The sequence below is a fragment of the Balaenoptera acutorostrata genome, chromosome X (genome assembly GCF_949987535.1).
Source record: "Balaenoptera acutorostrata chromosome X, mBalAcu1.1, whole genome shotgun sequence".
In the NCBI taxonomy this organism is placed as follows: domain Eukaryota; kingdom Metazoa; phylum Chordata; class Mammalia; order Artiodactyla; family Balaenopteridae; genus Balaenoptera; species Balaenoptera acutorostrata.
Window position 1 is genome coordinate 48,221,563 of NC_080085.1, and position 17,098 is coordinate 48,238,660.

General features: G+C 40.5%; 1 protein-coding gene across 1 annotated transcript in view; it reads left to right on the forward strand.

Moving 5' to 3' along the window:
• The window catches only part of WNK3 (WNK lysine deficient protein kinase 3), a 156,960-nt gene that overhangs the window by 91,609 nt on the left and 48,253 nt on the right, over positions 1-17,098 (forward strand). The window contains exons 18-21 of the mRNA XM_057538051.1: positions 6,033-6,264; positions 6,664-6,794; positions 7,405-8,027; positions 11,045-11,256. Coding sequence (XP_057394034.1) covers positions 6,033-6,264; positions 6,664-6,794; positions 7,405-8,027; positions 11,045-11,256 — 1,198 coding nt within the window. The remainder of the gene's footprint in view (positions 1-6,032; positions 6,265-6,663; positions 6,795-7,404; positions 8,028-11,044; positions 11,257-17,098) is intronic.

Below are 17,098 nucleotides of genomic sequence, written 5' to 3' on the forward strand. Positions count from 1 at the left end.
CATTTTGGATGATCTGTCCATTGGTGAAAGTGGGGTGTTAAATTCCCCTACTATGATTGTGTTACTGTCGATTTCCCCTTTTATGGCTGTTAGTATTTGCCTTATATATTGAGGTGCTCCTATGTTGGGTGCATAAATATTTACAATTGTTATATCCTCTACTTGGATTGATCCCTTGTTCATTATGCAGTGTCCTTCTTTGTCTCTTGTAACAGTCTTTGTTTTTTTTTTTTTTTTTCAAACATCTTTATTGAAGTATAATTGCCTTACAATAGTGTGTTAGCATCTGCTTTATAACAAAGTGAATCAGTTGTACATATACAATATGTTCCCATTTCTCTTCCCTCTTGCATCTCCCTCCCTCCCACCCTCCCCATCCCACCCCTCTAGGTGGTCACAAAGCACCGAGCTGATCTCCCTGTGCTATGCGGCTGCTTCCCACTAGCTATCTATTTTACATTTGGTAGTGTATATATGTCCATGACACTCTCTTACCCTGTCACATCTCACCCCACCCCCTCCCCATATCCTCAAGTCCATTCTCTAGTAGGTCTGTGTCTTTATTCCCGTCTTGCCACTAGGTTCTTCATGGCCTTTTTTTTTTCCCCTTAGATTCCATATATATGTGTTAGCATACTGTATTTGTTTTTCTCTTTCTGACTTACTTCACTCTGTATGACAGACTCTAACTCCATCCACCTCATTACAAATACCTCCATTTCATTTCTTTTTATGGCTGAGTAATATTCCATTGTATATATGTGCCACATCTTCTTTATCCATTCATCTGTCGATGGACATTTAGGTTGCTTCCATGTCCTGGCTATTGTAAATAGAGCTGCAATGAACATTTTGGTACATGACTCTTTTTGACCTATGGTTTTCTCAGGGTATATGCCCAGTAGTGGGATTGCTGGGTCGTATGGTAGTTCTATTTGTAGTTTTTTAAGGAACCTCCATACTGTTCTCCATAGTGGCTGTATCAATTTACATTCCCACCAACAGTGCAAGAGTGTTCCCTTTCCTCCACACCCTCTCCAGCATTTATTGTTTCTAGATTTTTTGATGATGGCCATTCTGACTGGTGTGAGATGATATCTCATTGTAGTTTTGATTTGCATTTCTCTAATGATTAATGATGTTGAGCATTTTTTCATGTGTCTGTAGGCCATCTGTATATCTTCTTTGGAGAAATGTCTATTTAGATCTTCTGCCCATTTTTGGATTGGGTTGTTCATTTTTTTGTTATTGAGCTGCATGAGCTGCTTGTAAATCTTGGAGATTAATCCTTTGTCCGTTGCTTCATTTGCAAATATTTTCTCCCATTCTGAGGGTTGTCGTTTGGTCTTGTTTATGGTTTCCTTTGCTGTGCAAAAGCTTTTAAGTTTCATTAGGTCCCATTTGTTTATTTGTGTTCTTATTTCCATTTCTCTGGGAGCTGGGTCAAAAAGAATCTTGCTGTGATGTATGTCATAGAGTGTTCTGCCTATGTTTTCCTCTAAGAGTTTGATAGTGTCTGCCCTTACACTTAGGTCTTTAATCCATTTTGAGTTTATTTTTGTGCATGGTGTCAGGGAGTGTTCTAATTTCATACTTTTACATGTTCCTGTCCAATTTTCCCAGCACCACTTATTGAAGAGGCTGTCTTTTCTCCACTGTATATGCTTGGCTCCTTTATCAAAGATAAGTTGACCATATGTGTGTGGGTTTATCTCTGGGCTTTCTATCCTGTTCCATTGATCTATATTTCTGTTTTTGTGCCAATACCAAACTGTCTTGATTACTGAAGCTTTGTAATATAGTCTGAAGTCAGGGAGCCTGATTCCCCCAGCTCCATTTTTCGTTCTCAAGATTGCTTTGGCTATTCGGGGTCTTTTGTGTTTCCATACAAATTGTGAAATTTTTTGTTCTAGTTCTGTGAAAAATGCCAGTGATAGTTTGATAGGGATTGCATTGAATCTGTAGATTGCTTTGGGAAGTAGAGTCATTTTCACAATGTTGATTCTTCCAATCCAGGAACATGGTATATCTCTCCATCTATTTGTATCATCTTTAATTTCTTTCATCAGTGTCTTATAATTTTCTGCATACAGGTCTTTTGTCTCCTTAGGTAGGTTTATTCCTAGATATTTTATTCTTTTTGTTGCAATGGTAAATGGGAGTGTTTTCTTAATTTCACTTTCAGATTTTTCATCATTAGTGTATAGAAATGCAAGAGATTTCTGTGCATTAATTTTGTATCCTGCTACGTTACCAAATTCATTGATTAGCTCTAGGAGTTTTCTGGTAGCATCTTTAGGATTCTCTATGTATAGTATCATGTCATCTGCAAATAGTGACAGCTTTACTTCTTCTTTTCCGATTTGGATTCCTTTTATTTCTTTGTCTTCTCTGATTGCTGTGGCTAACACTTCCAAAACTATGTTGAATAATAGTGGTGAGAGTGGCCAACCTTGTCTTGTTCCTGATCTTAGTGGAAATGGTTTCAGTTTTTCACCATTGAGGACAATGTTGGCTGTGGGTTTGTCATATATGGCCTTTATTATGTTGAGGAAAGTTCCCTCTATGCCTACTTTCTGCAGGGCTTTTATCATAAATGGGTGTTGAATTTTGTCAAAAGCTTTCTCTGCATCTATTGAGATGATCATATGGTTTTTCTCCTTCAATTTGTTAATATGGTGTATCACATTGATTGATTTGCGTATATTGAAGAATCCTTGCATTCCTGGGATAAACCCCACTTGATCATGGTGTATGATCCTTTTAATGTGCTGTTGGATTCTGTTTGCTAGTATTTTGTTGAGGATTTTTGCATCTATGTTCATCAGTGATATTGGCCTGTAGTTTTCTTTCTTTGTGACGTCTTTGTCTGGTTTTGGTATCAGGGTGATGGTGGCCTCGTAGAAGGAGTTTGGGAATAATTCGAATGTTGGTGCGTTTAATGTTGTCCCAGAGGTCCCTGAGACTGTCCTCAGTTCTTTTCATTCTTTTTTCTTTATCCTGCTCTGCAGTAGTTATTTCAACCATTTTATCTTCCAGGTCACTTATCCTTTCTTCTACCTCAGTTATTCTACTATTGATCCCATCTAGAGTATTTTTAATTTCATTTATTGAGTTCTTCATCATTGCTTGGTTCCTCTTTAGTTCTTCTACATCCTTGTTAAATGTTTCTTGCATTTTGTCTATTCTATTTCCAAGATTTTGGATCATCCTTACTATCATTATTCTGAATTCTTTTTCAGGTAGACTACCTATTTCCTCTTCATTTGTTAAGTCCGGTGTGTTTTGAGCCTGCTCCTTCATCTGCTGTGTGTTTTTCTGTCGTCTCATTTTGCCTATCTTACTGTGTTTGGGGTCTCCTTTTCACAGGCTGCAGGTTCGTAGTTCCCGTTGTTTTTGGTATCTGTCCCCAGTGGCTAAGGTTGGTTCAGTGGGTTGTGTAGGCTTCCTGGTGGAGGGAACTAGTGCCTGAGTTCTGGTGGATGAGGCTAGATCTTGTCTTTCTGGTGGGCACGTCCACGTCTGGTGGTGTGTTTTGGGGTGTCTGTGGCCTTATTATGATTTTAGGCAGCCTCTCTGCTAATGGATGGGGCTGTGTTCCTGTCTAGCTAGTTGTTTGGCATAGGGTGTCCAGCACTGTAGCTTGCTGGTCGTTGAGTGAAGCTGGGTCTTGATGTTGAGATGGAGATCTCTGGGAGATTTTTGCCGTTTGCTATTACGTGGAGCTGGGAGGTCTCTTGTGGACCAGTGTTCTGAAGTTGGCTCTCCCACCTCAGAGGCACGGCCCTGATGCCTGGCTGGAGCACCAAGAGCCTTTCATCCACACGGCTCAGAGTAAAAGGGAGAAAAAATAGAAAGAAAGAAAGAAAGAGGCTATAATATAGTGAAGTAAAATAAAGCTATTGTAAAGCAAAGCTATACAGACAAAATCTCACCCAGAAGCATATACATATACACTCACAAAAAAAAGGAAAAGGGGAAAAATTAATATCTCCTGCTCCCAGAGTCCACCTCCTGAATTTGGGATGATTTGTTGTCTATTCAGGTATTCAACAGTTGCAGGCACCTCAAGTTGTTTGTGGAGTTTTAATCCGCTGCTTCTGAGGCTGCTGGGAGAGATTTCCCCTTCTCTTCCCTGTTCGCACAGCTCCTGGGGTTCAGCTTTGGATTTGGACCCGCCTCTGCGTGTAGGTCGCCTGAGGGCGTCTGTTCCCCGCCCAGACAGGACGGGGTTAAAGGAGCAGCTGCTTCGGGGGCTCTGGCTCACTCAGGCCGCGGGGAGGGAGGGGTACAGAGGAGGCGGGGCGAACCTGCGGCGGCCGAGGCCGGCGTGACGTTGCACCAGCTCGAGGCGCGCAGTGCGTTCTCCCGGGGATGTTGTCCCCGGATCCCGGGACCCTGGCAGTGGCGGGCTGCACAGGCCACCGGGAGGGGCGGTGTGGAGAGTGACCTGTGCTTGCACACAGGCTTTTTGGAGGCGGCAGCAGCAGCCCCAGCGTCTCACGCCCGTCTCTGGGGTCCGCGCTGATCGCTGTGGCTTGCGACCTTCTCTGGAGTTCGTTTAGGCGGCACTCTGAATCCCCTCTCCTTGCGCGCAGCGAAACAAAGAGGCAAGAAAAAGTCTCTTGCCTCTTCGGCAGCTGCAGACCTTTTCCCGGTCTCCCTCCCAGCTAGCTGTGGTGCGCCAACCCCTTCAGGCTGTGTTCACGCCGCCAGCCCCAGTCCTCTCCCTGCGATCCGACCGAAGCCCGAGCCTCAGCTCCCAGCCCCGCCCGCCCCGGCGGCTAAGCAGACAAGCCTCTCGGGCTGGTGAGCGCCGCTCGGCGCCGAGCCTCTGTGCGGGAGTCTCTCCGATTTTCCCTCTGCGCCCCTGTTGCTGTGGGATCCGCGCTGATAGCCGCGGCTCGCGCCCTTCTCTGGCGTTCGTTTAGGCGGCGCTCTGAATCCCCTCTCCTTGCCCGCCGCGAAACAAAGAGGCAAGAAAAAGTCTCTTGCCTCTTCGGCAGCTGCAGACTTTTTCCCGGACTCCCTCCGGGCTAGCTGTGGTGCGCTAACCCCTTCAGGCTGTGTTCACGCCGCCAGCCCCAGTCCTCTCCCTGCGATCCGACCGAAGCCCGAGCCTCAGCTCCCAGCCCCGCCCGCCCCGGCGGCTAAGGAGACAAGCCTCTTGGGCTCGTGAGTGCTGCTCGGCGCCGAGCCTCTGTGCGGGAACCTCTCCGCTTTGCCCTCCGTACCTCTGTGGCTGCGCTCTCCTCCGTGGCTCTGAAGCTTCCCCCCTCCGCCCCCCGCAGTCTCCGCCCGCGAAGGGGCTTCCTAGTGCGTGGAAACCTTTCCTCCTTCACGGCTCCCTCCCACTGGTGCAGGTGCCGTCCCTATTCTTTTGTCTCTGTTTTTTCTTTTTTCTTTTGCCCTACCCAAGTACGGGGGGAGTTTCTTGCCTTTTTGGAGGTCGGACGTTTTCTGCCAGCGTTCAGTGGGTGTTCTGTAGGAGCAGTTCCACGTATAGATGTATTTCTACTGTATCTGTGGGAAAGAATGTGATCTCCGCGTCTTACTCTTCCGCCATCTTCTCCATAGTCTTTGTTTTAATGTCTATTTTGTCTGATATGAGAATTGCTACTCCAGCTTTCTTTTGATTTCCATTTGCATGGAATATCTTTTTCCATCCCCTCACTTTCAGTCTGTATGTGTCCCAGGTCTGAAGTGGGTCTCTTGTAGGCAGCATATATGTGGGTCTTGTTTTTGTATCCATTCAGCCAGTCTATGTCTTTAGGTTGGAGCACTTAATCCATTTACGTTTAAGGTAATTATCGATATGTATGTTACTATTACCATTTTCTTAATTGTTTTGGGTTTGTTATTGTAGGTGTTTTCCTTCTCTTGTGTTTCCTGCCTAGAGAAGTTCCTTTAGCATATAGCATTCTATTTTTGATTACTGATTAGTCCATACAAGAAACTCCACTGGTAGAAACAATTGCTCCACCTCACCTAAATTACTACCATTTTGGTTTTCCTCTTTTTGTCTCCATTAGGAGATGTCCCCAGATGCTTCACTTCCAGGGGATCCAGAGGCCTATCCTGCTGCTGTGTCAAGCGGTGGAGCCATTCATCTGCAGACAGGAGGTGGATATTTTGGCCTAAGCTTTACTTGTCCTAGTCTCAAAAATCCTATTAGCAAGAAATCCTGGACTCGCAAATTAAAAAGCTGGGCATACAGGCTACGGCAGTCAACCAGCTTTTTCAAGAGATCAAAAGTCCGTCAAGGTAGTGTGCTTACAGTCAGGGACATAGACTAGGTAACATCATTTTTCATTTACTTCTGTTTCTTTTTGTTGTTGTTCATACACAAATCTTGCCACTTTTTCCATGTAGCCCATGTATGTGACACGTCCCATTAATGTCATTGCCATTTTATTTTTCCTTTTGTAACTAATTTGGTTTTAAAGTATTCATTTCATATAGATACTAAGTCTCGGGATAAATCTTGCAATGTCTGATTCAGAATTAGGGACTTCTACAGTGTTACTTATTACATTAACACTTTTTTAATTGTCTAGCAGGAGTTAAGCTTTTTCTACTTTTCTTCATTTTTGGTAATGTAAACAAATGTAGTCTTAACAAGCAATTTTCTCCTTTCTGCTTACAATTTGGCAAAACTTGCAGTGGATACAGAAGATACGAGATCAGCAGTTGCTCCTGACCCCATTCCTCTGACAGGAGAGTCCACAGCTGATGCTAGGGCTTTGAGTAGATGTAAAGCAATGAGTGGATCATTTCAGCGGGGTCGGTTCCAGGTTTGTGTCTTTGGTTAAATCATTATCTACAAAGGCATTATAAAAGGTAACAGCATTGAAGATCTAGGTCTGTAGATGGTAATTATTTTAAATGTAGATCATTATCATATTTAATTTTTCCCCTTATATGCATCCTGTCACCTTCTGTAGCCATCCACTAAAGGCGAGTCTAAAGAAATGAGGATTTTAGTAGCTGAAAGGGAGCACAGAAATGGGTCATCAGTTTTTGGTGGGTGGTTGGGTCATCTTTTTTATAAATCTAATTTCATGTCCTTTAGAACCTTGGCAATTGAATTTGTTTTCATTTTATTTTTTAATTGAAGTATAGATGATTTACAATATTGTGTTAGTTTTAGGTGTACGTATGGAATGTTTTTTAATTGCAGAATTTTATTTGAGCAATATGAAGCCAATTCTCTTTGCAAAGGGCCCAATTGCAAAGCTTTGAATATGACAAGTATAGATGGGATTTTATAGTTTTGGTATTATCAGTGTTTGTACATTACAGAAGACCATCCAATTGTCTGTGCCATATATTGGTATTGAATTTCTTTGTGGGTTTACTCTTTGGTTAGGCAGAGCCAGCCACCTTTGCCTTTTTGTATTTCAGGTGATTACAGTTCCTCAGCAGCAGTCAGTGAAAGTGACATCTTTTGGAATAGAACACATACCAGCATTCAATAAAATGACGAGCCAGCCTAGTGAAGAAGCTTTAGCCTTTACTGAAACAGCAAAGTCTCAATTGGTAGAAATGGAACCTGCCACACACAATCCACAAACTTCACTTTCTTCTCAGAAGTTACAAGCTCTTCAGGAAACCTTCAAAGAAGATAAAAGAATTCCCAAACAAGCTGACAACTTCTCATCTTTCAGTACAGCTTGTGAGACTGATGTATCTTTGATGACTCCAGAAAAGGAATTGGAAGAAAATTCAGCCACAGGAAGTAGCTTGCAGTCTGGATCTGAACTGTTGCTTAAAGAGAGAGAGATACTTACTTCTGGGATACAGCCTACCTCTGATAGTGAATTTTCAGCCACTCTTTGTGGCAGAGGGAAATCAGTGGCAAAGACTGGTCCAGAGAGAGAAAAGTGCTTACCACTCCATGAAGAAAAAGCCTATGTTCAAACACAGAGCTCACTCTTCTATTCACCGTCTTCCCCAATGAGCAGTGATGATGAGTCAGAAGTAGAGGATGAGGACTTAAAGGTGGAGCTTCAAAGATTACGAGAAAAGTAAGGACTGCTTCTCTTTTGTCACAAATTCGATTGCCTTGGGGTTTTTTTTTAAGTACATTTTTTAAAAATTAATTAATTAATTTATTTATTTTTGGCTGTGTTGGGTCTTCGCTTCTGTGCGAGGGCTTTCTCTAGTTGTGGCAAGTGGGGGCTACTCTTCATCGCGGTGCGCGGGCCTCTCACCATCACGGCCTCTCTTGTTGCGGAGCACAGGCTCCAGACGCGCAGGCTCAGTAGTTGTGGCTCACGGGCCCAGTCGCTCCGCGGCATGTGGGATCCTCCCAGACCAGGGCTCGAACCTGTGTCCCCTGCATTGGCAGGCAGACTCTCAACCACTGCGCCACCAGGGAAGCCCCTGCCTTGGGTTTTATAGAACTAAGTATTTGATTGGTAACTAATTTTGGATTGGTGACATTTTAATGATGGAAAAAAATTTATGGTTGAAAACTACAAAGATAGCATCAGATCCCACAGGCTAAGGGCTCAGTCCCACAAGACTGCCCCCTTTCAGATGCCCATCACGAGTCCAGGTAGTGTTACCTATGCTTCTTACCAACCTGTTGTAAATCAGAGGTTCCCACAAACCCCTCCTCAGCTTTGATTACCTTGCTAGAGTGGCTTACAGAGCTCAGGAAAACAGTTTCCTTACTAGATTATTGGTTTATTATAAAAGGATACAACTCAAGAACAGCCAGATGGCAAGGTATAGGGGAAGGGGCATGGAACTTCATGGCCTCCCAGAAGTGCCACTCTCCCAGCACCTCCATGTCTTCACCGACCTAGAAGCTCTTAGAACCCCTGTAGTTCACGGATTTTTATGGAAGCTTCATTACATAGGCATGATTGATTAAATCGTTGGCCATTGGTGATTAATTCAACTTCCATCCTTGTTCCCCTCCTTAGAGGTACCCATCCTTAGGGGCTATCCAAAAGTCACTTCGTGATCAGAGGGGCTTGTTTTGAATAATGAGACACTCCTTTTACCTTTATCACTCTGGAAGTATTTCAGGAACTGGAGCTATTTGAGGACAAAAGACCAAATATTATAACAAAAGAATCTCCCATTGCTCTTGTCACTTAGGAAGTTACAAGGGTTTTAGGAGCTGTGTGCCAAGAACAGGGACAAAGACCAAATATATCTTTTTTATTATAAAACATAATATCACAACAGTAAAAATGCACACAAACCAGTCTCCTGTTTCTCATGCCCTAATCTCATTTCTCAGAGGCGACCACAATGAACTATTTGGTATATATCTTGCCTGTCATTTTTCTTGCATTTACAAATATATAGTTTTTGAGTTTAATAAAAGTGGGATCATAATATATGTTACTCTACAATTTTTTGACTTAACATTGTCTCCTCTTCATATTCATGTTTGCACAAATAATCTTTATTCCATACATTGGAATAGCATATAGCCATTTAAAGTGGATTTACTCTCTCCTTAATGGGCATTTCAGTTTTATCCCATATTTTGCTTATGTAAAAAATGTTGAAGTCAACATCCTTATATTTTTACATACTTATGTTAGTTTTTTTGTAGGATAGATACCTAAAAGTGGAATTGCTGGGTTAAAAGGTTTGTACATTTAAAATTGTCATCCAATGTAAATATACCATTTTACACACCAAACAGAAATATATGAAAGTGCCTGTTTTCCCACTCCTTAACAAGATTAGACTGGATATTATTGATTCTTTTCATTTTATTCCAATCAGATGAATAAAAAATAGTTTTAAAATCTGTGTTCTATGTATGCTAACACATATATATGGAATCTAAAAGAAAAAAAATGGTTCTGAAGAACCTAGGGGCAGGACAGGAATAAAGACGCAGACGTAGAGAATGGACTTGAGGACACGGGGAGGGGGAAGGGTAAGCTGGGATGAAGTGAGAGAGTAGCACTGACATATATACACTACCAAATGTAAAATAGATAACTAGTGGGAAGCAGCCACATAGCACAGGGAGATCAGCTAGGTGCTTTGTAACCACCTAGAGGGGTGGGATAGGGAGGGTGGGAGGGAGACACAAGAGGGAGGAGATATGGGGATGCATGTATATGTATAGCTGATTCACTTTGTTATACAGCAGAAACTAACATACCATTGTAAAGCAATTATACTGCAATAAAGATGTTAAAAAAATTTGTGTTCTAATTAATACTAAGGATGTGCATCATCTCATATTTATTGGCTACTTGTATTTCCTCTTCTTTGGAGTCACCTTTTCATATTCTTTCCCCCTTTTTCTATAAAGTTGTTTCTTTTTTTTTAGCATTTAATACTTAGTTATTATTAATGATACTCCATTTTTAAAATATTAATTAATTTATTTATTTTAGGCTGTGTTGGATCTTCGTTTCTGTGCGAGGGCTTTCTCTAGTTGCGGCAAGTGGGGGCCACTCTTCATCACGGTGCGCGGGACTCTCACTATCACGGCCTCTCTTGCTGTGGAGCACAGGCTCCAGACACGCAGGCTCAGTAATTGTGGCTCACGGGCCTAGCCACTCCGTGGCATGTGGGATCTTCCCAGACCGGGGCTCGAACCCGTGTCCCCTGCATTGGCAGGCAGATTCTCAACCACTGCGCCACCAGGGAAGCCCTGTTTCTTTTTTTCTTATTGATTTTTAGGAGCTATTTATATATTCTGAATATTAACCTTTTACTATATGTTACAAATTTTTTTCCTGTTTATACTTGCAACATATAATAAAGAAAAGGTTAATATTATCAGTACTATGAGACTTTAATTTTTTTAATTATCTTTTACTGTATTGAAGTTTTAGAAATTTGTTCTTGTCAATTTATTGAGCTTTTTCTTTATGTCTGATTAGTTTAATGTCACACTTAGGAAGGCATTGAAAATCTTAAAATTGTGAAAATATTCTGTATTTCCACATTCTTAATCTAAATTCCTTGTTAAACTTTACTTGTACTGGTAGAGTTCCTTGGCTCATCTGTATGGTGCCTGTGCCATTAAAATGCTTTCTGCATGATTTTCCTTCAGACACATTCAGGAGGTGGTAAATCTTCAAACCCAGCAGAATAAGGAGCTACAGGAGCTCTATGAACGCCTTCGGGCAATTAAAGACAGCAAAGTCCAATCATCAGAGATTCCTGTACCACCTGCATCACCACGTAGACCAAGATCTTTCAAAAGCAAACTTCGAAGCCGTCCCCAGTCCTTGACACATGTGGACAGTGGCACAGTTGCAACAGGTAAATCAATCTTAAAAGTGATTAAAAAAAACTGGTCAAAGATCAGTAAAATTAGAAAAATAAAAATAATTAACTTATTTTTTATTAAGCTAAGGTGATTTAAAGAAGTATACATTATTCTGAGGTTCTCTTCCACTTTGTTGGTGCTGAATGTTCTTTTATGAAATAATGATGAGGATATGTGATAGATTTTGGAGAGCAGATGAGTGTTATGTTTTCATTTGGAAAACAAATACCTGGAAACCCAGTTTCAATCCCCAAAATAAACTTTTGAAATGTTGGTAGTCAATGGGAACCGCTGGTCTAGCATTTGGAGTTTGTTGAGGAGTTTATTGCTTAACAAAGATAATCTTAAAAGGAAAGTCATGATCTATCTGATGTAAGAGATCTCTATTTATTACGAGACTAATAGAAAAACTGTACGTCTCTGAATTTGTAAAAAGAGAGGATCAGTCTCAACTTAATAAAGAAGTTGTTAATCAGGTCAGACTTACTTGGTTACTTGTACATAGTCAAGGTGGGGTTGAGGGTGAACTGTAAGGGTATATGTGAGATCTCAACAGAATTTGTGGTAGGCAGAATAATGGTCCCCCCCCAAAGACATCCATGTGCAAATCCCTGCAACCTGTGACTATGTTCAGCTATATGCCAAAGGGTAATTGAGGTTGTAGATGGAATTTAAGATACTAATCAACATCTTAAAATAGGGAGATATCCTGGATTATCTGAGTGGGCCCCGTGTAATCACAAGGGTCCTCTAAAGTAGAAGAGAGAGGCAGAAGAAAGGATCAGAGAAAAGATATGAGGAAGGAAGCAGTGTCAGAGAGAGGCAGCATTGCTGGCTTTGAAAATGGAGGAAAAGGGCCACAAACCAAGGAATGCAGGCAACCCGTAGAAGCTGGAAAAGGCTGGGGAAGTTTGAAAACACAAGGTTTACTATTCACAGGTCCTGGGGGGTACACATCGTGCGGGCCACATAGCAAGAGGTTTGGTCAGGAGGTGGGAAACAGGAGTACATACTAGAGAGCAAGAGCACACACTAGCAGATCTGGGGTTCTTCCTTTATACTGGTTGAGGGTGGGGTACCTAGGGTTTCGCAGGTTCACTGTTTATTGAAAGTGAGAGCGGGAATTAAAGCACAGGGAGGGAAAAGCAGGGTCACTCAAATGATCAGTTATCTAGGTCAACCAGGGCTTTCTAAAAGGGAAACTTCATGGGTGGGGTGGCCTGGCTCTTTATATAGTTGTATAGCTGGCAATGGGTTTATTTCAGATGGATTTCTTTGAAATGTATACCTCAGCAATCAAAAGCTTAATGTCAGGCACTTTCTTATTACAATCAAAAAAGCTAATTGTCAGGCACTTACACCACACTGCTTCTTTCAAATCAACCATAAGATCTCATGGTAAAAACATGCCTTTTGAGATTGGCTTTTTTGACCCATAACATTGTCTTTGCGATTATTTAAGTTATTTTGTGTTATAATAGCTTGTTCCTTTTTGTTGCTGAGTAATATTCCATGCTATGGATGTACCACAGCTTGCTTTTTTTTCTTTTTTAACATCTTTATTGGAGTATAATTGCTTTACAATGGTGTGTTAGTTTCTGCTTTATAACAAAGTGAATCAGTTATACATATACATATGTTCCCATATCTCTTCCCTCTTGCGTCTCCCTCCCTCCCACCTTCCCTATCCCACCCCGCTAGGTGGTCACAAACCACTGAGCTGATCTCCCTGTGCTATGCGGCTGCTTCCCACTAGCTATCTATTTTGCGTTTGGTAGTGTATATATGTCCATGCCACTCTCTCACTTTGTCACAGCTTACCCTTCCCCCTCCCCATATCCTCAAGTCCATTCTCTAGTAGGTCTGCATCTTTATTCCTGTCTTGCCCCTAGGTTCTTCTGATCATTTTTTTTCTTTTTTTTTTTTTAGATTCCATATATATGTGTTAGCATACGGTATTGGTTTTTCTCTTTCTGACTTACTTCACTCTGTATAACAGTCTCGAGGTCCATCCACCTCACTACAAATAACTCAGTTTCGTTCCTTTTCATGGCTGAGTAATAATCCATTGTATATATGTGCCACATCTTCTTTATGCATTCATCTGTTGATGGACACTTAGGTTGCTTCCATGACCTGGCTATTGTAAATACAGCGGCAATGAACATTTTGGTACATGACTCTTTGAATTATGGTTTTCTCAGAGATTGTAGTGGGATTGCTGGGTCGTATGGTAGTTCTATTTTTAGTTTTTTAAGGAACCTCCATACTGTTCTCCATAGTGGCTGTATCAATTTACATTCCCACCAACAGGGCAAGAGTGTTCCCTTTTCTCCACACTCTCTCCAGCATTTATTGTTTCTAGATTTTTTGATGATGGCCATTCTGACCGGTGTGAGATGATATCTCATTGTAGTTTTGATTTGCATTTCTCTAATGATTAATGATGTTGAGCATTCTTTCATGTGTCTGTTGGCCATCTGTATATCTTCTTTGGAGAAATGTCTATTTAGGTCTTCTGCCCATTTTTGGATTGGGTTGTTTGTTTTTTTGTTACTGAGCTGCATGAGCTGCTTGTAAATCTTGGAGATTAATCCTTTGTCAGTTGCTTCATCTGCAAATATTTTCTCCCATTCTGAGGGTTGTCTTTTCGTCTTGTTTATGGTTTCCTTTGCTGTGCAAAAGCTTTTAAGTTTCATTTGGTCCCATTTGTTTATTTTTGTTTTTATTTCCATTTCTCTAGGAGGTGAGTCAAAAAGGATCTTGCTATGATTTATGTCATAGAGTGTTCTGCCTATGTTCTCCTCTAAGAGTTTGATGGTGTCTGGCCTTACATTTAGGTCTTTAATCCATTTTGAGTTTATTTTTGTGTATGGTGTTAGGGAGTGTTCTAATTTCATTCTTTTACATGTAGCTGTCCAGTTTTCCCAGCACCACTTATTGAAGAGGCTGTCTTTTCTCCACTGTATATTCTTGCCTCCTTTATCAAAGATAAGGTGACCATATGTGCGTGGGTTTACCTCTGGGCTTTCTATCGTGTTCCATTGATCTATATTTCTGTTTTTGTGCCAGTACCATACTGTCTTGATTACTGTAGCTTTGTATTATAATCTAAAGTCAGGGAGCCTGATTCCTCCAGCTCCATTTTTCTTTCTCAAGATTGCTTTGGCTATTCGGGGTCTTATATGTTTCCTCAAAAATTTTGAAATTTTTTGTTCTAGTTCTGTGAAAAATGCCATTGGTAGTTTGTTAGGGATTGCATGTAATCTGTAGATTGCTTTGGGTAGTATAGTCATTTTCACAATATTGATTCTTCCAATCCAAGAAGATGGTATATCTCTCCATCTATTTGTATCATCTTTAATTTCTTTCATCAGTGTCTTATAGTTTTCTGCATACAGGTCTTTTGTCTCCTTAGGTAGGTTGATTCCTAGGTATTTTATTCTTTTTTTGCAATGGTAAATGGGAGTGTTTCCTTAATTTCTCTTTCAGATTCTTCATCATTAGTGTATAGCAATGGAAGAGATTTCTTTGCATTAATTTTGCATCCTGCCACTTTACCAAATTCATTGATTAGCTCTAGTAGTTTTCTGGTAGCATCTTTAGCATTCTCTTTGTATGGTATCATGTCACCTGCAATAAGTAACAATTTTACTTCTTTTCCAATTTGGATTCCTTTTATTTCTTTTTCTTCTCTGATTGCTGTGGCTAAAACTTCCAAAATTATGTTGAATAATAATGGTGAGAGTGGGCAACCTTGTCTTGTTCCTGATCTTACTGGAAATGGTTTCAGTTTTTCACCATTGAGAACGATGTTAGCTGTAGGTTTGTCATATATGTCCTTTGTTATGTTGAGGTAAGTTCCCTCTATCCCTACTTTCTGGAGAGCTTTTATCATAAATGGGTGTTCCATTTTGTCAAAAGCTTTTTCTCCATCTATTAAGATGATCATATGGTTTTTATTCTTCAATTTGTTAATATGGTGTATCACATTGATTGATATGCATATATTGAAGAATCCTTGCATTCCTGGGATAAACCCCACTTGATCATGGTGTATGATCCTTTTAATGTGCTGCTGGAATCTGTTTGCTAGTATTTTGTTGAGGATTTTTGCATCTATGTTCATCAGTGATATTGGCCTGTAGTTTTCTTTCTTTGTGACACCTCTGTCTGATTTTGGTATCAGGGTGATGGTGGCCTCGTAGAATGAGTTTGGGAGTGTTCCTCCCTCTGCAATATTTTGGAAGAGTTTGAGAAGGATAGGTGTTTGCTCTTCTCTAAATGTTTGACAGAATTCTCCTGTGAAGCCATCTGGTCCTCCTGGGCTTTTGTTTGTTGGAAGATCTTTTAATCACAGTCTCAATTTCAGTGCTTGTGATTGGTCTGTTTATATTCTCTGTTTTTCTGGTTCAGTCTCGGAAGATTGTGCTTTTCTAAGAATTTGTCCATTTCTTCCAGGTTGTCCACTTATTGGCATATAGGTGCTTGTAGTAATCTCTCATGATTCTTTGTATGTCTGCAGTGTCAGTTGTTACTTCTCCTTTTTCATTTCTAATTCTATTGATTTGAGTCTTCTCCCGTTTTTTCGTGATGAGTCTGGCTAATGGTTTATCAATTTTGTTTATCTTCTCAAAGAACCAGCTTTTAGTTTTATTGATCTTTGCTATCGTTTACTTCATTTCTTTTTCATTTCTTTCTGATCTGATCTTTATGATATCTTTCCTTCTGCTAACTTTGGGGGTTTCTTGTTCTCCTTTGTCTAATTGCTTTAGGTATAAGGTTAAGTTGTTTATTTGAGATGTTTCTTGAGGTAGGATTGTATTGCTATAAACTTCCGTCTTAGAACTGCTTTTGCTGCATCCCATAGGTTTTAGGTCGTCTTATTTGCATTGTCACTTGTTTCTAGGTATTTTTTGATTTCCTCTTTGATTTCTTCAGTGATCTCTTGGTTATTACGTAGTGTATTGTTTAGCATCCATGTGTTTGTATTTTTTACAGATTATTTCCTGTAATTGATATCTAGTCTCATAGTGTTGTGGTCGGAAATGATACTTGATATGATTTCAATCTTCTTAAATTTACCAAGGCTTGATTTGTGACCCAAGATATGATCTATCCTGGAGAATGTTCCATGAGCACTTGAGAAGAAAGTGTATTCTGTTGTTTTTGGGTGGAATGTCCTATAAACATCAATTAAGTCCATCTTGTTTAATGTATCATTTAAAGCTTGTGTTTCCTTATTTATTTTCATTTTGGATGATCTGTCCATTGGTGACAGTGGGGTGTTAAAGTCCCCTGCTGTGAATTTGTTACTGTTGATTTCCCCTTTTATGGCTGTTAGCATTTGCCTTATGTATTGATGTGCTCCTATGTTGGGTGCATAAATATGTACAAGTGTTATATCTTCTTCTTGGATTGATGCTTTGATCATTATGTAGTGTCATTCTGTGTCTCTTGTAATAGTCTTTATTTTAAAGTCTATTTTGTCTGATATGAGAATTGCTACTCCAGCGTTCCTTTGATTTCCATGTGCATGGAATATCTTTTTCCATCCCCTCACTTTCAGTCTGTATGTGTCCCTAGGTCTGAAGTGGGTCTCTTGTAGGCAGCATATATACAGGTCTTGTTTTTGTATCCATTCAGCCAGTCTGTGTCTTTTGGTTGGAGCATTTAATCCACTTACATTTAAGGTAATTATCGATATGTATGTTCCTATGACCATTTTCTTAATTTTTTTGGGTTTGTTATTGTAGATCTTTTCCTTCTCTTGTGTTTCCTGCCTAGAGAAGTTCCTTTAGCATTTGTTGTAAAACTGGTTTGCTGGTGCTGAAT